A 27,736-nucleotide genomic window follows, 5' to 3' on the forward strand; every position below is an offset into this window, starting at 1 on the left:
GGCAAAGAGGGAGTCAAGGAGAGAGAGAGAGAGATTAAGAGAGAGGCAGAGAGCAAGAGAGAGAGATAGAGGCAAAAGGAAAGTCAAAGAGAGAAAGATGATTTAACATTAACCACTGATAATTCCCTTAACCCAGCAGGTTTCCTAATAGGAGATCTAAATCTTAATTGCCATACGGATGTCTGACTGGACCTAGGAGGAACTCCCTTCAGGACAGGATGATTGATGGTTCCTCCTGGGTAACTGAAAAAAACAAAAAACTAAAAGTCTTTTAGCACATGTACTACCCCTAGAATTTCTAGTAAACCAGTACCAGCCTGAAGATCACATTCTCATCAAAGGGTGGAAAGAAGAAAAACTTGAGCCAGCCTAGGAAGGACCCTACCTTGTGCTGCTAACCACCGAGACTGCCGTTCGTACAGAAAAAAAAAAAAAAAAAAAAGGATGGACTCATCACACCTGAGTCAAGAAAGTGCCACCCACTCCAGAGTCGTGGACCATAGTCCCAGGGGAAAGCTCTACCAAACTAAAGCTAAGAAAAATTAAACTCTTTTCATCTATTCTATTACTCTTTCTTCTTTCCTTGTTCTATTGCTGACCATCTAGTCAGCAACATAACCAAGTCAATTTCACCACAAACTATTGCATATAATGCTTGCCCTGTTATACCCTGTGAGGACTTGCCAAGTCAAAGACAGCTTTCTATTTCAGAAAAGCACTTTTGTCCCTCCTGACTCTCCTCAGACTGGGCATTAGTAAACTAGGACCATTTAATCCGGGGAGATTTCGATAAAGACCCCAGTGCCAACCAGGAGTCTTGCCCCCCAATGTAGAGCTTTCATGCCGTAGTTGGTCCAGCGTTCTATGGACCACTGCAGAGCAAGGATGGGTAAACTAGGACCATTTAATCAGGGGAGATTTCGATAAAGACCCCAGTGCCAACCAGGAGTCTTGCCCCCCGATGTAGAGCTTTCATGCTGTAGTTGGTCCAACGTTCTATGGACCACTAAAGAGCAAGGATGGGTAAACTAGGACCATTTAATCCAGAGAGATTTCAATAAAGACCCCAGTGCCAACCAGGAGTCTTGCCCCCCGATGTAGAGCCTCCATGCTGTAGTTGGTCAAACGTTCTGTGGACCACTGAAGAGCAAGGATGGACCGCCCCAACTGGTTTTTGTAATTTCCTTAAAACCATACATTCATTTTACTAGAGGATCATAGAAGTTAAAGACTTAAAACAAACTTTAGCAATTAAGACAGGATACTAAGATGCAAATGCCTGGTTAAAATGGATCAAATGTTCCATCTGCATGTTAAACAAAAGCAAATGTTATGCTTGTGCACATGGCAGGCCAGAGGCCCAGATTGTCCCCCTTCCACTAAGGTGGTCCTCCAGTCGACCGGGTGTAGGCTGCATGGCAGCTGTTTTCCAGGATTCTACAGCTTGGAGTAATAAGTCGTGCCAGGCTCTCTCTTCACCCTGCGGTTCAGCCCCCGAGGGCCGTCTAGCTTCCATCTCCCAACACTAAGTTCACTTCGTGTCTCTCATGACAGGGAGGAAACATAGCATTCCTGGGAGACCTGAAGGGATGCGATGAGCTTAAGAATTTTCAAGAGCTTATCAATCAGTCAGCCCTTGTTCATCCCTGAGCAGATGTGTGGTGGTATTGTGGTAGACCTTTACTGGGGACTCTGCCGAATAACTGGAGTGGCACTTGTAGTTTAGTCCAAATGGCTGTCCCTTTCATCCTGGCATTTCATCAACCACAGGGAGAAAAAATAAGACATTGTAAAGTGAGAGAAGCCCCTTGTGGGTCTTTCGACTCTCATGTCTATTTAACACAACTGGAGTCCCACGAGGAATACCAGGTCAATTTAAAGCTGGAAATCAAATAGTTGCAGGATTTAAGTCAATATTTTGGTGGGTGACTGTTAATAAAAATGTAGATTAGATAAACTACATCTATTACAACCAACAGCAACGAGGTTTTCATGAGTTAAAAGAAAAACTCATGTTGGCCCTGGCCCTAAGGCTACCTGATCTGACAAAACTCTTTACACTCTATGTGTCAGAAAGAGAAAAAATGGCAGTTGGAGTTTTAACCCAGACTGTGGGACCCTGGCCAAGGCCAGTGGCCTATCTCTCAAAACAACTAGACAGGGTTTCCAAAGGCTGGCCCCCAGGTCTAAGGGCCCTAGCAGCAACGGCCCTGTTAGCACAAGAAGCAGATAAACTAACCCTTAGGCAAAACCTGAATATAAAGGCTCCCCATGCTGTGGTAACTTTAATAAATACCAAAGGACATCATTGGTTAACAAATGCTAGATTAACCAAGTACCAAAGCTGGCTATGTGAAAATCCCCACATAACCACTGAAGTTTGCAACACCCTAAACCCCACCACCTTGCTCCTGGTATCAGAGAGCCCAGTTGAACATAACTGTGTAGAGGTGTTGGACTCAGTTTATTCTAGTAGGCCCAACCTCCGAGACCATCCTTAAACATCAGTAGACTGTGAGCAGTACGTGGATGGGAGCAGCTTCGCCATCCCCTGCAAAATGACTCGGACGAAGACGACAAGCCCTGCTCCAGTCACACCCGGAAGCTGACTGGTCCATGCATGGCCGAAGCATGAGGAAACTCATCACGGGACTCATTTTCCTTAAAATTTGGACTTATACAGTAAGGACTTCAACTGACCTTCCTCAGACTGAGGGCTGTTTCCAGTGTATACATCAAGTCACTGAGGTAGGACAAAAGGTTGCTATGGTCCTATTATTTTATGGTCATTGGAAGTGTACTGGAACCTTAAAAAGAACTTGTTTGTATAATGTTATTCTATACAAGATATGTAGCCCAGAAAATGACCAACCTGATGTGTGTTTTGCCTCATCTGAGCCTCCCATGACCACAGTTTTTAAAATAAGATTAAGAACTGAAGACTGGTAGGGACTCATAAATGATATCAGTAAAGTGTTAGCCAAAACAGAAAAAAAAAAGGGTGCCCAAACAAGTCACCTTGAAATTTGATGCCTGTGCCATCATTAATAGCAATAAGTTAGGAAGGGGATGTGGCTCTTTTAGTTGGGAAAAAGGCTATATGACCAAAAATAAGTATATTTGTCATGAATTAGGACTGTATGGAAATGAATGTGGCTACTGGTCTTGTGTCATTTGGGTCACTTGGATAAAAAAATGAAGAGGATCCAGTACATCTTCAGAAAGGAAAAAATGGCCCTTCCTGTACTAAGGGACAGTGTAACCCCTTAGAGCTAGTAATAACCAATCCCCTGGATCCTCTCTGGAAAAAAGGGGAGCGTGTGACTTTAGGAATTGATGGGGCCAGACTGGATCCTCGAGTAAATATCTTGGTTCAAGGAGAAGTTTACAGACGCTCTCCTGAACCAGTGTTTCAAACTTTCTATGATGAGCTAAATATACCAGTACCAGAAATTCCAGGAAAAACAAGAAATTTGTTTTTGCGATTAGCTGAGCATGTAGCCCAGTCTCTCAATGTCACTTCATATTATGTATGTGGAGGAACTGTAATGGGAGATCAATGGCCATGGGAATTCTGAGAATTAGTACCTACAGACCCAGTTCCTGATGAATTCCCAGCTCAAAATAATCACCTTGATAATTTCTGGGTCCTAAAAGCCTCAATTATTGGACAATATTGCATAGCTAGAGAAGGAAAAGAATTCACTCACCCTGTAGGACGACTTAGTTGTCTGGGACAGAAACTGTATATTGGTACCACAAAAACAGTCACTTGGTGGAGTTCAGATCAAACAGAGAGGAATCCATTCAGCAAATTCCAAAAGTTGCAAACCGTGTGGACCCACCCGGAGTCCCACCGGGACTGGACAGCCCCCACTGGATTATATTGGATATGTGGGCATAGAGTTTATGCCAGATTACCTGACTAGTGGGCAAGTAGTTGTGTTATTGGCACTATTAAACCGTCTTTCTTCCTACTGCCCATAAAAACAGGCGAACTCCTGGGCTTCCCTGTCTGTGCTTCCCGTGAAAAGAGAAGGATAGTTATAGGAAATTGGAAAGATGATGAATGGCCCCCTCAGAGAATCATACAATATTATGGGCCTGCTACTTGGGCACAAGACAGCTTGTGGGGATACCGGACCCCCATTTACATGATCAAACGAATCATATGGTTACAAGCTGTCTTAGAAATAATCACTAATAAAACCAGCAGAGGCTTGACTATTCTGGCCTGGCAAGAAACTCTGATGAGAAATGCTATCTGTCAAAATAGATTGACTCTCAACTACTTGCTAGCAGCTAAAGGAGGGATCTGTGGGAAATTTAACCTTACTAATTGCTGTTTACAAATAGATGATCAAGGGCAAGTAGTTGAAGACCTAGAAACATGACAAAACTGGCACATGTGCCCATGCAAGTGTGGCATGGATTTGATCCCGGGGCCATGTTTGGAAAATGGTTCCCAGCGCTAGGAGGATTTAAAACTCTTATAATAGGAGTTATAATAATAATAGGAACCTGCCTACTGCTCCCTTGTTTGATACCTGTACTTCTTCAAATGATAAAAAGCTTCATCACTACCTTAGTTCACCAAAATGCTTCAGCACAAGTGTGCTTTATGAATCACTATCAGTCTGTCTTGCAAGAAGACATGGGTAGTGAAAATGAAAGTGAGAACTCCCACTAATAAAATGAGAGTCTCAAAAGGGGGGAATAAGGGAGGAGACCACCCATCATATCGTCTTATGCCCAATTTCCACCTCCAAAGAAAGAAGTAAAAACTAAAAGGGAGAAATGAAATCCACAGGCAGACAGCCCGGCGCCACACCCTGGGCCTGGTAGTTAAAGATCGACCCCTGACCTAATTGGTTATGTTATCTTACAGACATTGTATAGAAATGCACTGTGAAAATCCCTGTCCTGTTTTGTTCCAGTCTAATTACTGGTAAATGCAGCCCCCAGTCATGTACCCCCTGCTTGCTCAATCAGTCACAACCCTCTCACACGCACCCCCTTAGAGTTGTGAGCCCTTAAAAGGAACAGGAATTGCTCACTCGGGGAGCTCGGCTCTTGAAACAGGCGTCTTGCCGATGCCCCCGGCCGAATAAACCCCTTCCTTCTTTAACTCGGTGTCTGAGGATTTTTGTCTGCCACTCGTCCTGCTACAGTACCACTGCACTCCAACTTGGCCAACAAAGAGCGAAACTCCATCTCAAAAAAAAAAAAAAATATCCAACTTCACTGGGCATTAAGAAAATGTGAATCAAAACAGTGAGATGCCACTTCACACTCAGCAGACAGCTATCATAAAAAAATTAGAAAATAACAAGTTTTGGTGAGATGTGGTAGAAATGGTAACCAAAAGGTATAAACAACCCAGACATGCACATGCATTAACAGTTGAACGAATAAACGAGTTGTGTTATACACATATAAAGAAATAATACCCAGCCATAAAAAGGACTGAAGTACTGATACATGCTACAACATGGAGGCACCTTGAAAACAGCATGTTAAATAAAGGAACCACAAACGAAAAGTTAACACATTGTGTGATTCCTTTCATATTCAGAATAAGCAATCCCATAGAGACAGAAAGCAAATTAGTGGTTGCCAGGGAACTGGGGAGGGGGAGATAGGAAGAGATTATTTAAAGGGTATAGGGAGGTGGTGGTTGTATGACATTGTATATGCAGTAAATGCCAGTGAATTGTATACTTTAAAATGATTAATTATATAAATTTCACTTTGAAAAAAACTACATAAACCTGATTAGATTTTTAAAACTTGTATGAGCATACAGTTTTAAGTGCTTAAGTATTTCTTCTGAGTGGAGTTGGTCAACCTAAATAACAAGCAGAGAGAGATTCCCTAGAAGAAAATGATGGTTCTTTGGCAACAGCATTGCAGTGGGAATGTGCTTGCCATGGTAAACTATGTATATATTCAAGGACGTAAAGGAAGGCAAAGATTTTTAAAGGGAAAAGGAGGGTTATGTAATTGTTTTGAAATGATTATCCTTGGCTACAGAGATCAATAACAAGAGTGATGCCAGTCCAAGGTTGGACAGGCAGTTGCTGGGCAGATGTCCTTGCGAAAGTATTTTTTGTGTAAGATTGCAGTGCCTCCGAGCAAGCAAGGCTGTGGTTTTTGCAGAGTCTTTTGTAATAGTTTTTGTCTAGGTATACAAGTGTGAGAACCCTCTTAGCCTTTCCAGCTGTATATGTCAGATTTTTTAATACACTAGTGACTTCATTTTGACTCTGACAACTTTCACAAATTATTACAATTGTTGTTGCATAATAGTTTACAGATTTTGTTCAATATTAAACATTAAAAATGAAATTTATTGGAAATACATCTTCTAATGGTATGGACTTTTTAAAAATGCCATTTAGTCTGTATGTCCATGGATGACTGCTACATGAATGAATGCTACAAGGGTTCAGCATAAATTCTGTTCCTGTTTTATGATTTATTAGACTCAAGTGCTGAGAAACCTTGTTGATGTAATAAAAGGGTAATGGAAGGAGTTTAGTTATAGCAGTGTCACTCATTTTTTTGAACTTCTGAGTCACGTACTAAAAAGCACATAGTAATTTAGCATAAAATTGACTTTTAATGATTGACTCACACAACTCAGGTTTTCCTACAGGTTTTTGAAACGTGAAGAATTGGAAAACAGTTCACTTGCATAACAATTTGGTAATCATTAGAGTAATTTACTACTTCCTCAACACCTCCATCAGCATTTCCAGTCCACCCTCTGTTTAGTGCTTCAGAAATGTTTGCCTGTCAGGGAACTACCATGGTAATAAGAGACATAGGTTAGGGGAATGCTTTTCTTTTGTAAAATGGAAAAGCATTATTGTTAAAGGGAAAAAGGGAAAGATGAGTTCTCATGACACAGGCAGAATAGTTTTTGAAATGATTACCTGTGAAAGATGAAAATTTTCTGATGCTCTTAAAGCTAACTGTGCACTTGGACCTCTTCAAATCTTTGTGTACCTAGAGAGTACCATACTCTTTCTGAGGTTTTATATAAAGTGCTGCTTACAGCCTGCCTTCAGCTACAAATCTTTGAATAAGGTGAAACTCCTGTGCACTGTGAATAAAAAAGAGGTGAAATTTTAAAAAAAGTAAAATTTGACTCTAAAGCTCTGTCTTTGAAAATGGCTTTTTTTTTTTTTTTAATTTTGTATCTGGAATAAATGTAGAGTTAATACAAAATTGTCAAATTAGATTGAGTTAGGAGTTTCAACTTTTCTTCTCATTCCTTTTCTAAAAATTTTCCCAGGTCAATGAGTGGTCATTGAAGATAAGAAAGGAAATGAGAGTTGTGGACAGGCAAATAAGGGGTAAGTTATCATTTTATGTCTTCTATTTTTCACCTTCTTGGTATATTTTGCTTCAGTTCATAAAAATAAACTGCATTTATATATCATAAGACATAGTTTATTCCTATATCAGTTACTTATAGCTGTCTGACTTATTTTGCTTTTTAATTCTGTAATCAGTATTTTTTAAAAAGATCATGAGTTAGAAGAAACTTTATATTTTGGAAGAGCAAAAGAAACCTCTTGCTACTTATAAAGAATTGTCTTTTATGGAATTCAAATTAAATAAATTATACATAAGTAAGGGATACAATTCCATTGTCACTGCTCTGTTTATCTTAGCATGACTGTAAATTGAGGACAGTATGTTTATAAATAAAGTTGATTTTTTTTTTTTTTGTTTAGTACCATTTAAGGTGATTTACAAAGGGATGGTAATATTTAAAACTTTTAAGGTTTTTAACACTCATGATTGGAGAAGAGTTAATATCATAAAGGTATCCCAGTATCACTTTCTTTAAAAAGAATTGGAGAGGGAAATTCCATTCCCAGCCATGAAGGAGTAATTGCTTTTCAACTTGCATTCTCATTGTAAATAAAATTTTGGACAAAGCAAGAGAGAAAAAAAACTGGACAAAAATCTGTGAAACAGCTGTTTTCAAACATTGGACAGCTGGCAGTACAGGGTTGTGATCACTGAGAGAATAGAAACAAAGACAGAGAGCCTTAATATGACCCTGTCATTCTGCTTGGAGATACTTTCTGGATTATAGCCCATGGAAAGACATTCCAAGCAGAGCATAGTGGTTTCACTGGGTTGAGAATAGAGATAAGGGTTCAGAGAGTGGCTGGAATTTGTGGGGCAGAGTATCAGAGAGAAGGGAAATACTCAGAGAAAGAACTTCAAATGTCTCCATAGGATCTTTGACTGAATACTAAGTTGTGCATGCTTAGAGTGAAATTCTGAGAGGCTGGGCAAATAACAATTACTAGGAACAGAACTACCAGGAAGCTGTAAGGTGAATAATTCCTAGAGCTAATAAAGGATTGAGAAGTGGTTGAGTTCTGATCAGACACAGAAAAGAGACTTTGTTGAACCTCTGGGATGTTCAGTAGAGACCTCAGAAGAGTCACACCTTAATAATAAGGATCAGGTAGGTAGTCCTAGAAAAAAGGCTACCACAAGCCCATACCAACTAACCAACAAGACTTAAAAGACTTGAAGGCTGATTTGCAGGTAATTTGACTGCCTGCCAAAGTAAAGATTAACACTCTTTAAGGGAAGACTACAAAATTCAGACACCCAACAATGAAACATACACAGTGGCCAGCTTCCAATGAGATACTATTATGAAGAAGCAGGAAAATGCGACCCCAAATCAGGAAAAAAGCCAGGTAATAGAAATAGATTAAAAAAAAAAAAAAAACCAAAAATCCAAAACCCCCACGAAAAAAACAGATGATTGAATTCACAGTCAAGGATTTTTAAGCAGCTATTATAAATATGTTGAGATTAAAGGATAATGTATACATAATGAGGAGATAAATACAAAATACAGAAAATAACAAAATGGAATTTCTAGAGGTGAAAGATCTGAAATGAAGTGAAATTAAATGAAGACTCACTAAATGGGTTTAACAGCAGAATAGACACTACAGAAAATGAGATAAGTGAAATTGAAGATATACAAAATCTAAAATGTTCAAATGAGCATTTCCTTTGAGTGTCCTATCAGCAGCCCAAATATTTCAGATTTTGGATTTTGGATTTTCTGATTAGGGATATACAACTGGTATGATGCAAACCTTCCGAAATCTAAAGCCTGAAAGACATTTGGTTTCTAAGCATTTTGGATAAGGGATATTCAACCTGTAATACAAATTATCCAAACTGTAGTGCAGACAGAAAAAAGAAAAAACAACAACACAGAGCTTTTAATATCAAGTGAGCTAATGTGTGTAATTTGAGTCTCAGGAGGAGAGGGGTCAGGAAGAGATCATATGAAATAGTAACTGAATGTTTTTCAAACATGATGAAAGCTGTTAAGCTTGCAGATCCAAGGAACTCATCTCCAAATCGAATAAACACAAAACCATACAAAGGCAAAGCATAATCAAATTACTGAAAACCAAAAAGATAACCCCCCAAAAAAGACAAATTTAGGTCCAATAAACAGTGATAAGAATGATTTTTAAATTCTTATCAGAAACAATGCAAACTAGAATATCTTTCATATGGTGAGAAAAACCCCACAAAACAACCCCATGTTATCCTAGATTTAAGTCCAATGAAAATAACATTCATAGGTGAAGGTGAAATAAAGATAATTTCAAACAAAAGCCAGAAAGAATATGTTGCCGATAAAATAAATGTTAAAAGAGGTTGTAGGCTGAAGAAAAATCATACCAGATACAAACTTGGATTTATATGAAGGAATAAAGTATGCTGGAAATGGTAAATATATAAGTAAATATAAATTATTTTTTCCTCTTAAGAATGTGTTTAACTTACTGACTCTTGAAAGTAAAAATAATAATGTATTGTGGGGCTTGTAACATGTAGAGGTAAAATGTATGACAATTATAATAATTGATTTGTGCCAAAAATAAATGTTAGAAACCTCATAAGTTTCATTAGTGTCTCACAGCCTTGCATATTCCTTTTTTGTGCTATGCTCACTGTATTTCTTCTCACATCCATAGCTCATTTTGCCTTTTAAATGACGATCTTCAAGCCCAATATCTTTCATGTATGTTTCCTATTATTTGTCATTAATAGTAATTTATTAATTTACTAACTCTAACATGATATCAGAAAAAGATCATGGATTTTGGAGTCTTAACATTACCAGGTTTAAACTCTGATATCACCTGTCCTTATATAAACTTCTTTGAATCTCTTAGAATTGTTGTGACAGTTAAATCTGTGAATATATGTAAAATGTTTAGGGCAGTACCTGGCATACAGTAGAGACTTCACTACTTGATGGTGATACCAAAAAGGGGGATGGGGCACTTTGATAAAGTGTGACTATGAAGTAATGTGATTGCTTTAAATGTTACTTGTGAAAGCATATGAAGGTTTATCGTAGCAGTTGGTTTTTCATTTGGTTTTATACTAGCAGTCAAGGTGAATGGATTTAAAAAGAAATACTAGTATAAAAATGAGCAACTGCAAAACAAATTTATGTTCTCAGAAGTCAAGCTATTGGCTATGCTTATTGGGGGCAAATGGTGGATTAAAGGTGACATAAGGGGGCCTTGTGGCATGTTGGTGATACTCTGTTTCTTGATCTAGGTCCTGGTTACATGAGCATGTTTAATTTGTGAAAATGTATATAGCTGTACAGTTATGTTTACTTTTCTGTATATATGTTATACTTAAATAACAAGTTAAGTAACTTAAAGCAAAATGTAACTATAGGGTGTTCTCAGCTTCTCATGGAAGATTTATGGTAGTCCACATGTTTAGCTTTCAGTCAAATGTAACACATTTTGAACACTCATTATAGGCAATAATTGGAATGAATTTAGGTAATTCATTTCATCTGCTCCTTAAATGAAAATAGTCAGCTTGGGTGAGTACTCATGACTATAAAGGTGAAATATACACATGTGAAAATTCAGAAAAGTAGAAAGAAGAAAGTTAAAATCGCCCTGAAGTTTGACCACTTAGAGATAACCACCACAAATACTTTTTATGATCATCCTTTTCCAGATATATTTCTCTCTGTTTTTGTATTTATACCCAAATGTTTATTTATAAGTGAGTCATACTAGTCTTGCTGCTGATTTTTATTTATTTTTATTGTAAAATTTACATAAAATAAAGCTGACCATTTTAACCATTTTTAAGTGTACAGTTCAGTGGCAGTAAGTGCATTCATAATGTTGTGCAACCATCACCACTATCCATCTCCAGATCCTTTTCCTCATCCATACTGAAACTCTGTACCTATTAAACAATAACTTCCTATTTCTCCCTACCCCCAGCCCCTAGTAACCACTATTCTACCTTCTGTATCTAAGTATTTGACTATTCTAAGTACCTCATATAGGTAGAATCAAATAATATTTGTCTTTGTGTCTGGCTTATTTCACTTACTGTAATGTTTTTAAGGATCATCCATGTTGTAGCAGGTATCAGAATTTCATTCCTTTTTAAGGCTAATATTCTGTTGCCTGTATATACCATATTTTATTTATACACTCATCTGCTGATGGACATTTAGATTGTTTCTACCTTTTGGCTATTGTGAATAATGCTGCTATGAAGATGGATGTACAGATACCTGTTTTGCTTCCAATTCTTTTCAGTACTTTTGCATACATAAATGAAATCATTACTGGATCAAATAATAATAGTATTTTTAATTTTAGGGGGAACCATTTACTGTTTTCCATGGCAGCTGTGCCATTTTACATTTCTGTCATCAAGAGCTAGGCTACTCAAAAGTAGCTGTATATATGAGGGAATATAGAAGTCACTGTGCATGCCCAGGGAATGGTACAGGCTCATAAAATAGCTCAGAAGACCTTGAGTTTGTACCTTGTGCTGATCTTTACCACAGAAATCCTATGCCAATTTTAAAAAACAAAAAAGAAAACAAAACCAAACCTGACGAGCCCTGGGGAAGAGGCAGCATCTGATCTCCAGAGTTATCACTTTAGAAGATTCAAACATTCAGTAAAATCATAAGGCATACAAAGAAACAGGAAAATATGGCCTCCTCAAAGCAGGGAAAAGTAAGTCACTAGAAACTGTTGCTGAGAAAGACTAGATGGTAGATTTGCTAAACAAACACTTAAAGCAAGTATCTTACAGATGTGCAAAGAACTAAAGGAAGAGGTGGATTAAGTTAAAAAAAAAACAGTGGAATAAAATGGAAATATCAATGGAAAGATAGAAAACAAGAAAAGAAACACCAAAATTCTGGAGCTGAAAAGTGTAATAACTGAAGTGAAAACCTTACTTGAATGATTCAAAAGCATATTTGAGCAGGTAAAATAAAGAATCAGCAGACTTCAAAATAAAACAATTGAAATTATGAAGTCTGAGGAACAGAAGAAAAAAATGAGACTGGCTGCAATGGCTAACGCCTATAATCCCAACGCTTTGGGAGGCTGAGGCAGGTGTGTTGCTTGAGGCCGGGAGTTTGAGACGAGCCTGGGCAACACGGCAAAACCTCATCTCTGCAAAAAATAAAAACAAAAATTAGCCAGGTGTGGTGATATATGCCTGTAGTCCTGCCTACCCAGGAGGTTGAGGCAGGATCACTTGAGTCCAGGAGCTTGAGGCTGCAGTAAGCCATGATCATGCCACTGCACTCCAGCCTGGGCAACAGAGCAAGACCCTGTCTATAAAAAAAAATAAAAAATAAAAAATAAATGGACAGAGCCTAAGAAACCTGTCAGACATCATCAAGTAGACCAACATGCAATGTGGAAATTTTAGGAGAAAAGAGAGAGAAAGGTGCAGAAAGAGTATTTGAAGAAATGGCTGAAAACTTCCTAGATTTGATGAAAGATATGAATATAAACCTCCAAGAAGTTCAGTGAACTCCAGGTAGGATAAACTCAAGTGAGATCTCGCCAAGAAAGACACATTATAATCAAACTGTAGAAAGCCATAGACAATGAGAAAATCTTAAAAGGAGCAAGAGAGAAACATCTTGTCACATACAAAGGATCCTCATAAGATTTTAGAAGATTTCTCATCCGAAACATTAGAGGCCAGAAAGCAGTGGGTTCAATTGCTTGAACCCGGGGGACGGAGGTTGCAGTGAGCTGAGATCATGATACCACTGCACTCTAGCCTGAGTGATAAAGTGAGACTCAAAAACAAAGAAGCTCATGCAAATTCACATTAGAGTGTTATAAGTTTAGGATGTTAAGCGTAATCCCTGTGGTATCCACAAAGAAAATGGCTATACAAAAGGAAATAAGAAGGGAATTAAAACATTTCATTACCAAAACAATCAAGTAAACACACAAGAAAACATTAATGCAGGAAATAAGAGACAAAATAGCTATGACATACAGAAAATAAATGACAGGTTGGCAGAAGAAAATTTGTCCTTATCAATAATTCCTTTTTTTTTTTTTTTTTTTTGAGATAGGGTCTTGCTCTGTCACCCAGGCTGGAGTGCAGTGGCGTGACACGGCTCACAGCAGCCTCGACCTCCTGGACTCTAGCAATCCTCCCATCTCAGCCTGCCAAGTACCTGGGACTATAGATGCATGCCACTGCACCAGCTAATTTTTGTATTTTTTGTAGAGACAGGGTTTCATCATGTTGCCTAGGCTAGTCTGGAACTCCTGGACTCAAGCAGTCCTCCTGCCTTGGCCTCCCAAAGTGCTAGGATTACAGGCATGAACCACTGTGCCCAGCCCACAGTAATTACTTTGAATGTAAATGGATTTAAAGTCTCCAATCAAATAACAGATATTGGCAGAATGAATTTTATAAAACATAATCTTATATTTAAAAACATATATGCTGTCTACAAGAGTAAGACTTTAGATCCAAAAATGCAAATAGATTGAAAGCAAAAAGGATGGAAAAAGATATTTTATGGACATAGTAAATAAAAGACAGCAGGAACGGCTATGTTATTATCAGATAAAACAGACTTTAAATAAAGATTATATGAGACAAAGAAGGATATTATATATTAATAAAAGATTAAATACAGCAAGAAGATAAAACAAGTGTACATATTTTTGTATATAATAACAGACTGTCAAAACATATGCAGCAAAAGTGGACAGAATTAGAGAAATAGTTATTCCGTAATAGTTAGACAATACCCCACTGTCAATAATGGGTCTATTAACTAGATAGGAATTAGGTAGGAAAACAGGGGTCCTGAAGAATGAAGGCAGAGCACAGTGGCTAATACCTATAATCCTAGCACTTTGGGAGGCTGAGGCAGGTGGATCACCTGATATCAGGAGTTTGAGACCAGCCTGACCAACATGGCGAAACCCCGTCTCTACTAAAAATACAAAAATTAGCTGGGTGTCATGGTTTGTGCCTGTAATCCCAGGTACGGGAGGCTGAGATAGGTGAATCACTTGAACCTGGAAGGTGGAGGTTACGTTGAGCCGAGATTGTGCCACTACACTCCAGCCTGGGAGACAGAGCGAGACTCCATCTCAAAAAAAAAATAAAATAAAAATAAAACAATTAGATCTAAAGATGTATACAGAATACTACCCAACAACAAAATACACATTCTTCTCACATATACATGAGACATTCTTTAGGACAGACCATATGTTAGACTTAAATCAAGTCTCAGTCAAATTTAAAAGATATATAAGGTATCTTCTCTGACCACAACAGGATGAAATTAGAAATCAGTAACAGAAAGAATACTGGAAAATTCACAAATGTATGGAAATTAAGCAACACATTCTTAACCAATGGGTGAAAAAAGAAATCACAAAGGAAATTAGAAAGTACTTACAGACAAGTAAAAACCAAATCAGAACATACCAAAAGTTAGAAGGTGCCGCAAAAGCAACACTCAGAGGAAAATTAATAGCTATAAATGCTTACATTAAGAATGAATGCCAGGCGTGGTGGCTTAATCCCAACACTTTGGGAGGCCAAAGCGGGCAGATCACTTGAGCCCAGGAGTTTGAGGCTAGCCTGGGCAACATGGTGAAACCTGTCTCTATCAAAAATGCAAAAATTAGCTAGGTGCTGTAGTCTGTGGGTAGTCACAGCTACTTGGGAGGCTGAGGTGGGAAGACTGCTTGAACCCAGAGGCAGAAGTTACAGTGAGTTGCAATGGTGACCCACCTTGCACTCTAGCCTGGGTGACGGGAGTGAAACCGTGTCTCAAAAAAAAAAAAAAAAACCCAAAAAACCTCAGGTGAACAACCTAGCTTTCAACTTAAAGGAAATAGAACAAGAACAAACTCAACCCAAATCTAGCAGAATGAAGGAAATAATAAAGATAAAAGCAGAGACAAACAGAACAGAAAAAGAATAGAGCATTAACAAAGTCCATAGTTGGTTCTTGAAAAAGACAACGAAATGTATATGCCTTAACTAGATTGACTAAGGAAGAAGAGAAGGTTGAAAGTACTAAAATCAGAGTTAAAAGTGGAGACATTACTACTGATTCCACAGAAATAAAGATTATAAGAATACTATGGACAATTGTATGTTAATAAATTGTGTAACCTAGGTGTGATGGACAAATTACTAGAAACATAAAACTTACCAAGATTGGAACATGAAGAAATAGAAAATGTGAACAGACTTATACCTAGCAGGGAGAGTGAATCAGTGATCAAAAATATCTTGACAGAGAAAAGCTGTGGACCTGATGACTTCACTGGTAAATTCTATCAAACAGTTAAGAACTAACACCAGTGCTTCTCAAACTTCAAGAAATTGAAGAAAAGAAAACACTTCCTAATTCATTCTGTGATGCCAGTATTGTCTTGATATAATATCAGACAAAGATGCTGCAAGAAAACTGTAGACCAGTATCTCTTATGAACATTGATGCAAAAATCTTCAACAGAATACTAGCAAACCAAATCCAGCAACACATTAAACACATCACGGCCAAGTGCGATTTATCCTGGAATGCAAGAATGATTCAACATATAAAATTTGATCAGTGTAATATATCACATTAACAGAAAGAAGGGGAAAAGAAACTCACATTATCATCTCAATTGACACAGAAAAGGCATTTGGCCAAATTCAGCACCCTTTCATGCTAAAAACAACTAGGAATAGAAGGACCTGAACATAGTAAAAACCATGTATGAAAAAAGCCACAGGGACTATCATAGTAAATGGTGAAAGACTAAAAGCTTTTCCTCTAAAATCAGGAACAAGGCAAGGAGACCCACTTTTGCCACTTCTCTTTAACGTAATATTGAACTTCTAGCCAGAGGAATTAGACAAGAAAAAAATAGTTAAAAGTATCTAAATTGGAAAGGAAGAAGTAAAAATCTATTTGCAGCTGATACTATAAGTGTAATACCCTAAAGATTTTTCAGAAAAGACCTATTAGAACTAATAAATTCAATAAAGTAGCAAGATATAAAATCAGCACCAAAAACATCAATTGTATTTCTCTATATTAACAATGGACAATCTGAAAAGGAAATTAAGAAAACCCATTTTCAATAGCATCAAAAATAATCAAATACTTAGGAATTTACTTAACCAAGGAGGCAAAAGACTTGTATAATGAAAATGATGAAATATTACTGAAAGAAATTAGACATAAATAAATGGAAAGATATCTCATTTTCATGGATTGGGAGATTAAATATTGTTAAGATGTCAGTACTACCCAAAGCAATCTTATACATTCAAAGTGCTATCCTTATCAAAATCCCAATGACATTTTTTGTAGAAATAGAGATATCTGTCCTAAAATTCTTATAGAATCTTAAGAGACCCTAAATAATCAAAATAGTCTTAAAAAAAGAAAGTTTGACCACTCTCTGGTTTCAAAAGTTGCTACAAAGCTACAGAGAGAAAATCAATGTACTTAAACTAACATAAAGACAGACATATAAACCAATGGAATAAAATAGGTATCCAGAAAAACTCTGCCTGTTGTCAACTGATTTTTGACAAGGGTAGCAAGACCATTCAGTGGAGGAAAGGACAGTTTTCAACAAATGGTGCTGGGAAAACTGAATATCCATTTGCAAAAGAATTTAGTTGGACCTTTACCTAACAATGTGTACAAAAATTAACCCAAAATGGATCAAAGACCTAAATGTAAGAGCTAAAACTATGAAACTCTTAGAAAAAAACATAGGGCAAAACTTCACAACATGAAGAACAAACTGCTGGGCATGGTGATGTGTGACTGTAGTCCCAGCTACTCGGGAGGCTGAGGCTGGAAGATCAGTTGAGGCCAGGAGTATGAGGCTGTAATGTGTTATACTAATGCCTGTGAATAGCCACTGCATTACACCCTGAGCCACATAGATCCATCTCCAAAAAATAGAGTAGACAAACTGGACTTCATGAAAATAAAAAATTTTCGTGCATCTTAAAAAGATTACCTGGCAGGGCACAGTGGTTCACGCCTATAATTCCAGCACTTTGAGAGGCTGTGGTGGGTCAATTGCTTGAGCCCAGGCGTTTGAGACCAGCCTGGGCAACGTGGCAAAACCCCATCTCTACAAAAAAAGAAAAAGAAAAATTGTGTATTAAAAAAATAAGAAAATGTTACCAACAGAGTTACTCATAGGCAACTCATAGAATGGGAGAAAGCATTTGCAAATCATTTGTCTGACGAGAGATTGTATTCAGAATATATACACAACACCTAAAATGCCACAACAATAAAACGACTTGATTCAAAAAGAGGCAAAGGACTTCAATAGACTTTTGGAATTTCTCCAGATAAGCTGTACAGATTGTCAGTAAGCATATGAAAAGATGCTCAACATCACTAATCATTGGGGAAATGCAAATCAAAATGACCTCATACCCATTAGAATGACTACTATCAAAACAACAACAACAAAACCCCCAGAAAATAACAAGTGTTGGTGAGTATGTAGTGAAATTGGAACCTTTGTATACCGTTAGTGAGAATGTAAAATGATGTCGCCATTGTGAAAACCGGTACAGCTGTTCCTCAAAAAATTAAAAATAGAATTACCATGTAACCTAACAGTTGTACTTTTAGGCATATGCACAAAAGAAAGCAGGGTCTTGAAGACATGTTTGTACATTCATGTTCTTCACAATAGCTAAAAATTGGAAGTAACCCAAGTGTCCATTGACAGATGAATGGTTAAGTAAAGTGTCGTATATACATACAATAGAATATTATTGAGCCTTAAAAAGAAAGTTCTGACATATGCTACAACATGGATGAACCTTGAAAATATTATGCTTAGTGAAATAAGCCAGTCAGAAAAAGAAAAATATTCCACTTAAAGGAAGTAACAAGGGTAGTAAAATTCGTAAAGACAGAAAATAGAATAGTGGATGCCAGGAGTTAGGGGAAAGGGGAAATGGAGAGTTACTGTTCAGTGGGTGCAGAATTTTAGTTTGGGGAAAGTTGAAAAAAGTTCTGGGCCAGGCACGGTGGCTCATGCCTGTAATTTCAGCACTTTGGGAGGCCGAGGCAGGTGGATCACCTGAGGTCAGCAGTTTGATACCAGCCTGGCCAACATGGTGAAACCCCATCTCTGCTAAAAATACAAAAATTAGCCGGGCATTGTGGTGGGTGCCTATAATCCCAGCTCCTTGGGAGGCTGAGGCAGAATCACTTGAAACCCAGGGGGTGGAAGTTGCAGTGAGCTGAGACCACACCATTGCACTCTAGCATGGGCAACAAGAGTGAAACTCCGTCTCAAAAAAAAAAAAAAAAAAAATAGAGAGTTCTGGGTGGAGGTGATGGTTGCACAACAATGTGAATGTTACTTTATTCCACTGATTGTACACTTAAAAATGGTTAAGATGGTATATTTTATGTATTTGCCACAGTTTTAAAAATTGGAGAAAACACTACTGATCATAAAGCATATAATAAAGACATATCTTACCTTTAGCTGATGCTGGTATGAGACTTATAATATGTTCAGGCTTTCCTTAAGTTGCAGGTTTCTAGAAATGATTAGTGACTGTATAGAAACTGTACTCTTATGATTGTGGGAATACTACTTATTGATTATTGGAGCAAGCTCTGGAATGCATTTATAGTAATTTTGTTTTTTAAGTTCTTAGGGCCAGTACCAACAAATGTAAGAAGGGTGTTTCGAAATTTTGTCAAGTGTAATAAGATCGTACTTTTCTTTTAAACTACTTTGATGTTGTTTCTGGAAATGATGAATATTCACTACATTATTTTGATTTTATGTTTATCCTTCTACATGTTTTTCTACTTAATAGACACATTTAGATCACAGTAAGAATGTATTTGAGTGCCAATAAACCTGACTTACCCTTGATTTTTGATGTTCTGTTCTAAATTTAGATATCCAAAGAGAAGAAGAAAAAGTGAAACGATCTGTGAAAGATGCTGCCAAGAAGGGCCAGAAGGATGTCTGTGTAGTTCTGGCCAAGGAGATGATCAGGTCAAGGAAGGCCGTGAGCAAGCTGTATGCCTCCAAAGCGCACATGAACTCAGTGCTCATGGGGATGAAGAACCAGCTGGGTAAGGCTGCACTTAACCTTACAGTCAGCTTGTAATGCCAGTGTTGCTGTTATTATCAACATGGGTTCCTTGAATAGGAAAAACTCTACTCTGGTTTTTATTCTTTGTATTTTCTTAGTGTTGAGTGTTGTACAAATGCAAAATATAATAATGTTTTCTTTTGTTAGTATTTTCTAAATAATAATGAAATCTACATATAAATCTGCTTTGTTTAGAAGTTAGAATGTATTGAACAGTGTTATCAAGTGACCTGAGAATTCAGTTGTAGAAGTAAGGGGCCAGCTTAGATGTTTGGAGGGAGACTGAAGAAAAGAGCTTTCTACCTTTGTCCTAGTCCCAGAGCAGCCGCAGGCAAAATGTTACAACAGGCTGTGGGGCTTTGGCTCATCTCCTTTTCTCCTTCATCTCTGTCTACCTAATGCTTCCTCACATCTTAGGAATCTGTAGACCACGTTATGGGTATTCAGCATACATGTGAACTGTCCATTTTCGATGACTTTTAGGAACTCATGATATTTAAAATAGGAATAAACATTGTTTCCTTTCAGTGTCCAGTACAGTACTGTTTGTAGTCATTCATCTAGTTGGTTTCTTTTCTTAATTTCCATTAAATTATGAAGTAGTTCTAACTCAGAACTATAATTCTTTAGTAATGGCAGCAAATGACTGTCAGATATTTAGATTGAATACAGACTCAGAAATCATGGAGAGCCACGCATGGTGGCATGCAGTTGTAGTCCCAGCTGCTAAGGAGGTTGAGCAAAGAGAATTAAGTGCTTGAGCCCAGGGGTTTGAGGCCACAGTGAGCTATGATTGCACCTGTGAATAACCATTGTGCTTGAGCCTGGACAATATATATAGCAAGACTGTGTCTGTAAAAAAGAAAGAAATTATGGAGAAATTTTTCACTAAAGAATATTTTCAACTCTGTCAGATACTTCATTGATCACACTCAAAAGAAGTTAGAAGATGAAGTGATTTAATTTATAGAATGGTGCCAAATGAGTTTTTAATGCATTATTTGGTTGTATTTTGTTCTGAAGGTATTTTCTTCACATTCAATTTTAACATTCAAATATGGTTTTAAAATATGCCTAACCATTAATGTATCATTAGTTTCTTTCTCCAGATACTGAAGAGAATAATCATGGGCTGAGAAAGAGTAAAAAAAAATGACAAAATGTTTGTACCACATCATCTTTTAAAAAATCTATCAAGATTATCTTTTATTTATTTACTTTTTGTTTTTTGAGGTGGAGTCTGTCACCCAGGCTGGAGTGCAGTGGTGCGATCTTGGTAACTGCGACCTCCACCTCCCAGGTTCAAGCGATTCTCCCGCCTCACCCTCCCGAGTAGCTGGGATTACAGGTGCCCACCACTACGCACCCCTAATTTTTGTATTTTTAGTAGAGATAGGGTTTCGCCATGTTACCCAGGCTGGTCTCAAACTCCTGACCTCAGGTGATCTGCCTTCCTCGGCCCTGCAAAGTGCTGGGATTACAGGCATGAGTCACCACTTCTGGCCTATCTTCACTTTTAAATACCATGTTATTTCAGCCCTAAAGTGATGATTTTAGGCTCTTGAAATACTGGATATATCACCTAGATATGCCTTTTGACCAAACTGAGTATCAGTGCCGTAAAGAAATAGTCTAATCTTGTCATGTTTGAAAGCTCAAGTATTCTTGTCTTTTATAGCCAGCTTGAAAGTTTCAGATTTATTCTCAACTTTTCCTGCAACATGCTCAAAAGACACATGTTCAGTTGACCATGATAAGCTTGTTTAAAAATTTTTCACTCTTTCCTTATTGCTTATTTTGCCTTTTTTCCTCTATGAATAAAGCAAGTGTATGCACAGCCTCTTTTTTCCAATTGTGGAGATGAAAGCAGAGGATAATATAATAAATCTTTATGTACCTATCATGCAGAACTAATAAAATCTATCTTTTATTTATTTATTTTTTTGGTAGAGACAGGGTTTCGCCATGTTGCCCAGGCTGGTCTTGAACTCCTAAGCTCAAGCGATCCACCCACCTCAGTCTTCCAAAGTGCTGGGATTATAGGTGTGAGCCGCTGCACCTGGTCCAGAACTACTAAAATCTAACGTTTTGTTGTATTTGCCTGCTTCTATATTATAAAAGAAATAAAGCATTATTACAAAAGTTGAAGTTCCTTTACTACCCCTTTCCAGTTTCATTCTCTTCTCTCCCATCCTCTCCAGAGAAAACCACTATTGTGAATCTTAAAATTTATATGAATAGTATCATACTATAGATACCATTCTGCGTCTTTTTTCTCCATTTATCATTGTTTTTGAAATATGTTCATATGGATAAATGTAGGTGGGGTACAATGGCTCACACCTGTAATGCCAGCCCTTTGGGAGACTGTGGCAGGAGGATCACTTGAGCCAGGAGTTCGAAACCAGCCTGGGAAACATAATGAAACCCTGTCTGTATAAAACAAGACAAAAAAAACCAACAGCAACCACAATAAAATGATCTATGTATATATATAGAGAGAGGGAGAGGATGCTGTAGTCCATTGATTTGAACTACTAGATGAAATTACATTGGTGTATCACATTTTATTTTCTGTTCCCCTTTTGATGGATATTAAGGTTATTTTCAGGTTTTGCTATGTGTAAAAGTTTAGGACAGTTGTATACTCAGAAGTAGAATTGCTAAGTAAATAGTTGGGTTTAAGTTTTGCTAGAATTACAAAATTGCTCTCCAAAGAAGCTTTACTAATTTATATTTCCAGCAGCAGTTCATGAGTTCTTTTTTTCCATACCTTTTTAATTGGTATTGTCATACTTTTTTATTTTTGAGAAATGTTATCTTGTATTAATAGTTCTCTCAGAGCTACTAAACTTGATCATTCTCTTTTCTTTGCCCTTTCTTCCTGTATCCTGATTCCAAAATACCTTTTCAACTAGTTAAAGTAAGTAATCATTAGTCTGCATGGAAAAAACTCTTTTATCATACACTTTAAGCGGTATACAAAACAAAAGCTCCCCTGTGCACTGCACATAAAAGCCTATTGTTTAAGTATACACCCATAACAATATGTTAAGTTGTTTGTTTCATATATACTGTAGCTTTACCAGAATTGAAAAGTGAAGTATTTGCTCTTTGGCCTCTGAATGTTAAGGTGCTAGGGTTCTATTCTAGATCCTCTGCTCCTTTCCATCTTTACTCCCACTAGTTGATCTTATCTAACCCCATGCCTTTAAATGCCATTGATTTTTAAATTTTTATCTTCAGGGCTGACTTTATCTCTAAGTGCGTAATTGGCATCTCCACTCAGATGTCTTAAGGGGTATCTCAAAATTGATATGCCTATAAAAAAAAATCTTGATTTTCCTTCTCCCACCACTTTCTCTTCTTCCAGTCTTTCTACTATGAGAATTTTTTTTTAATTTTAATTTTTGGCATCATCAAAAAATTAAACATATGTATACTCTGGGTTACATTATAATTGATGAGTTTAATGAGACTTCAATCCCCCATTTGCATTTTTGTTTTTGAGGTTTGGTGTCAAATTTCACTGTGGCAATCCAGTGTGAAAAGAGGAAAACTCAATTTACTGTGTAAATGTCCTTACCAAAGGAATCCCATCTGATGCAAGGATTTTAAGTAGTCTTTTTTTATTTTATTTTTTGAGACGAGGTCTCGCACTGTCGCCCAGGCTGGAGTGCAGTGGTGCCATCTCGGCTCACTGCAACCTCAGTAGTCTTAATGGAGAAAAGTGGGAAAGGAGTCGCCGGACAGATAGATGAGAACAGTGTATATATATGCATAGTTCTCAAGTATTTTATCTGTAGCATAACCCACATTATAAGTGGTGTTTTAGTTCAGCAAAGTATCACATGAAATTTATGTTGTTAATGTGAATTTTATTGATTTTGAAGTTTTTTTATATTTAAGTTTGTTTTTGAAATAGTTTTATAATTGTACAATTATAGGCATTGGGCATTTGTACCCAATTAGTAAAATACACATAAGTAAAGCCAACAACAGAAAGTTGTTTGTAACAGGGGAACTGTTAACATTTTATTTTTCTTCAGTGAAGGATTGAATCAGTAAATTATGATTTATTTAGGTTTCAGCATAGTATTCAGCTATAGAAAGATGTTAATGATGCATCATTTAATAAGAAATGAAGTTGCAGAACAGTATATATAGCATGATAGCACTCTGTAAATAAGGAAATAGAGGATGCGTTTGTGTAGGTGTGTAAATAAATGATAAGTGGATAAACAGAGGTCTGAAAAAGGTTTACTTCTCAGGAGAGAAGTTGGATTGTTTGAATCGTCCTTATTGTTTTCTCTTTAACTTCTTATTATGGAAATTTTAAGCATATGCAAAAGCAGAGTGAATACCCAAATGAATCTCTATGTACCTATCACCCAGCTTAAACAATTGTCAACTCTTGGCTGATTTTACTTAATCTATATTCATCCCACCTAGTCCCTGTGTTTTCCCCTGGGAATCCATATACATTTATCCCTCAGTGTCCACAGGGGGATTGGTTCCAGGATCCCCACAGATACCAACATTTGTGGATGCTCAAGTCCCTTATATAAAATGAAGTAGTTATTTGCATATAACCTACGCATATCCTCCTGTATACGTTTAACCTCTAGATTAATTATGTAATACCTAATACAATGCAAATGCTATGTAAATAATTGTTATACTATATTGTTTAGGGAATAATGACAAAAAGCTTATCCATGTTTGGTACAGACACAGCCTTTCATTTTCATTGTTGTTGAATATTTTTGATATTGAATATTTTGTTGTCTTTGGTTGGTTGAATTTACAAACACTGAACCCACAGATATGGAGGACGAACTGTAATTTCATCTATAAGTATTTCCATATGGATTTCTAAAAGAAAAGCATTGTATCCTTCTGTTCCTTGGCGCATCTTTTCAGTCCTGGGGACTTGTATCCTACAGTGCTTGGATGTGTGCATGTACATTGCCTTTGCACTGTATTTTCTGTTTCTTTCTGAAAGCAACAGTCTTAGTTATTGGATTTCTCAGACTGGTCCTTTAATTTTCTTATCTTTTCTATGTTCCATTTTGAGGATAATAATAGTTAGTGCCTTCCTCATAAGCAGGTTGTGAGGCTCACTTCATTGTCTGGCATAGTAATTGCTGTATAGATAGGTTCTAAATATTCTCATCATTATCATGATCAATTTTGTCTGTATAATCTACTTTTTGCAAAATTTCCTCAACTTTATTTTCCATTTTTTCTCATGAATTCTTTATTTTGGCTATCTTAACTTTAATTTTCAAGAAAGAGTTCTCAGTTTCTTATTTAAAAAAAAATTCTGTTCTTCCTCGTTGGTGCAGTATTTTCTTTTGTTAATGATAGTTGTCCTTTTGAAATTTTCTTACGTTCTGTATACTGTTTCTCAGAACTTCTCCCAATCGTCCTCTTCTTTCCTATTCCACTTATCTTTTTAAAGAAAGAGGTGGGCGGGAGGGAGGGAGGCAGAGGAGAGAGTGGAAGGGAGGAGGGTAGGGGAAGCTAGATTTAAATATAGGCTTTCTGAGTACCTGCCCTCCCTAGTCTTTTCAGGCATATAGACTGAGCTACAAAAACCAAAATGTTAATTCATTTAATAAATATCTCTTTTAGCCCTATTATGTGCTAGGCATACTGCTGGGCACTGGGGTTAAAATCGTGAATATTACAGGCACAATCACTGCCCTCTAGGTATGGGGTAAATTGCAGATAATTGAAGAAATATAATAAAAATTAAAAATAATAAATAATCAAATGGATATTTATAATTGCAAACTGTGATATGCACTAGGAGAATGTAAAAGAGAAATGTAGAATCAGGGATGGCTCCTTTCAGGCACTGATGAATCCTGAAGGAAGATGAACTATTAAGTTTGTGGGAGCGTGGGAAGCGGTGTGCCAACTTGGATGGCTAGCATGTGTGAAGGCCCTGGGGCCAAAAAGAACTGAGCATTCCCAGCACAGAAGGAAGGTCTGGGAGGTTGGGTACTGAGCAAGTGGGAGGGATGGCTGGAGAGGATGAGCAAGGAGGTGAAGATGACAGTTTTTACAGCTGTTAGAAGAGCAAGGTTTCTCAAAGACAAATTCAAAATAAGACGTGCTGTAGCAATGCAGATAAAGTGCAATGCGAGTTAAGAGGAAAAGTATTTTGGGGAGAATCAGGGCAGCATCTGAGTATAGAGGGATTAGGTGTACTAAGGCACAATTGAAATATTTCAGGCTGTGTTCAGGAAACAGTTTGACAGGAATACATGAAGGGGAGCAGTGGGAGGTGAGGCTGGAAAGGTAAGTTGGAGTCAAGAGTTCTGAGATATCAGGCTGAGGAATTTAAATTCTTTTGTAGACATTTGAAAGCTTTAGCACATTATAAGCACAGAGCACAGGTGCAGGGAGGGACAGTCCATTGTGATTGGTGGCAGTGGGACCTGAGAGGTAAAGGAGTGGAGTAGGGGAATGGAATAGGTTAGTCTAGTGAGAATGGAGTAGAAGACACAAGAACAGGTGCAGAGTGAAGGTATAAACAAGGCTGAGATGCTCTGAGCCGCTGAGATGCTCTGAGCCTCTGAGCCTGGAAAGAGACTGCAGGGCCATTAACAGACACTGGAAATACAGGGAGAGGAACAGGTCTAAGAGAGGAGTCTTCACTTGGGCTGATCAGACTAGCCCCAGGAAATCAGTGGCTATTTGGTTCACCTGGCCTCTGCAGCACCTAAGCTTTTGCTGGCAGGAAGGATTCCTAGACAGCATTGTTGCGTTGGTTAATAGTGGAATGTTGCTTGTTGGGAGATTAAATACAGCAGAGTAGGTACCAGGATAGAACTTGGGACAGGGCAGGAAGGAAAAGGCTACATTTTGGGAGTGGAAAAAGAGAAAACTAACCAAAGTTCCTGAGATGTCTTTGTTGTCTTTCCATGGCCCCATCCCACCCCTAGCCTGTTGCTGCTTTGAAAAGCCAAGATTTAACAAAGTCATTCCTCTTTCTTAAGATGTTCGCCTATTAAAATGCAGATGCCTCTGGGGAGGGGTAATCTGTTCAGCCTTGTCACGTATTAATACATTGTCATGATTAGGTGCTTTCCAGGTAACAGCTTTCTGAAATCAGCCCCTTGTAGTGTAAGACAGATGATGAGTGTATTTTGATTGGAAGAGAGGGTTAAGGGAGAGGGTCGAAGGTGGGGCAGGAAATAGAATTACCATATGCTCCAGCAATTCCGCTTTTGGGATCTACCCGAAAGAATGGAAGGCAGGGACTCAAATAGGTATTTGGATGCCAATGTTCATAGCAGCAGCATTCACAATAGCCAAAAGGTAGAAGCAACCCAAGTGTCCATTGACAGATGAATGGGTAAACAAAATGTGATGTATCTGTATAATAGAATATTATTCAGCCTTAAAAAGGGAGGAAATTCTGACTTATGCTACAGCAACATGGATGAATCTTGAAGGCATTATGCTAAGTGAAATGAGCACTTCAAAAAAGGATGAATACTACACGATTCCACTTACATGATGTACCTTGAATTCTCAGATGTAGACGCAGAAAGTAGAGTGTTGGTTGCCAAGGGTAAGGCGAAATGGGGATCGAGTTGAGTGACGGTTCAGGGGTTCAGTTTGAGAAGATGAGAAAAGTTCTGGAGATGGATGGCGGTGATGATTACACAAAAATGTGAATGAATGTACCTACTTCCACTCAACTATATACTTAAAAATAGATACATTACAAATTTTGTTATGTATAATTTTGGGTTAAAATAATTTATGTATATTTTACCATTAAAGCAGTGGGGCAGGTGTGAGTGCTGAGCTGTGGTGGGATTCTGAGTGGCAGAGATGCATGAGAGCTCCAAACTCTTATATATTGATGACACTGTGTCTAGAGGGGCAGGCCATGCAATAAAAGGGAGGCCCAGGTAGGGTAGTACATCCACCTAGCTACCTTTGTCCTTTTATTTTGTTTTCTTCTGTGCTTTGATTGGAGTACCTGAAAGTGAGTTTGCAAGTTATGGATCTTTGGGGTCAAGCATAACGTTTGTGAAGTTTAAACCAATTTGTTGAATCAAAACACATTTTAAAATAATTTTCTAGTATTTTTAACTTAAGTGTTACAGATTTTGATATGATTTGGCTCTGTGTCCCCACCTAAATCTCATGTTGAATTGTGATCCTGAGTGTTGGAGGTGGTCCTGGT

At 37.6% G+C, this 27,736-nt stretch overlaps 1 protein-coding gene across 6 annotated transcripts in view; it reads left to right on the top strand.

Annotated features, from left to right (window-relative positions):
* LOC102131403 (charged multivesicular body protein 3-like) overlaps nt 1-27,736 on the top strand; it is a 119,795-nt gene that overhangs the window by 75,177 nt on the left and 16,882 nt on the right. For 3 of the 6 annotated variants that reach the window (XM_045368934.3, XM_015433455.4, XM_065526842.2), the window contains 2 exons: nt 7,301-7,361; nt 19,325-19,504. The exons of 1 other annotated variant lie outside the window; for it this stretch is intronic. In XM_045368934.3, the coding sequence (XP_045224869.1) occupies nt 7,301-7,361; nt 19,325-19,504 (241 nt within the window). Of the gene's footprint in view, nt 1-6,775; nt 7,126-7,300; nt 7,362-19,324; nt 19,505-27,736 lie in introns of those variants that run through there. 2 more of the 6 variants (XM_065526843.2, XM_005575367.5) reach the window with 2 other exon arrangements.

This window comes from Macaca fascicularis, chromosome 13, assembly GCF_037993035.2.
Source record: "Macaca fascicularis isolate 582-1 chromosome 13, T2T-MFA8v1.1".
Taxonomy (NCBI): domain Eukaryota; kingdom Metazoa; phylum Chordata; class Mammalia; order Primates; family Cercopithecidae; genus Macaca; species Macaca fascicularis.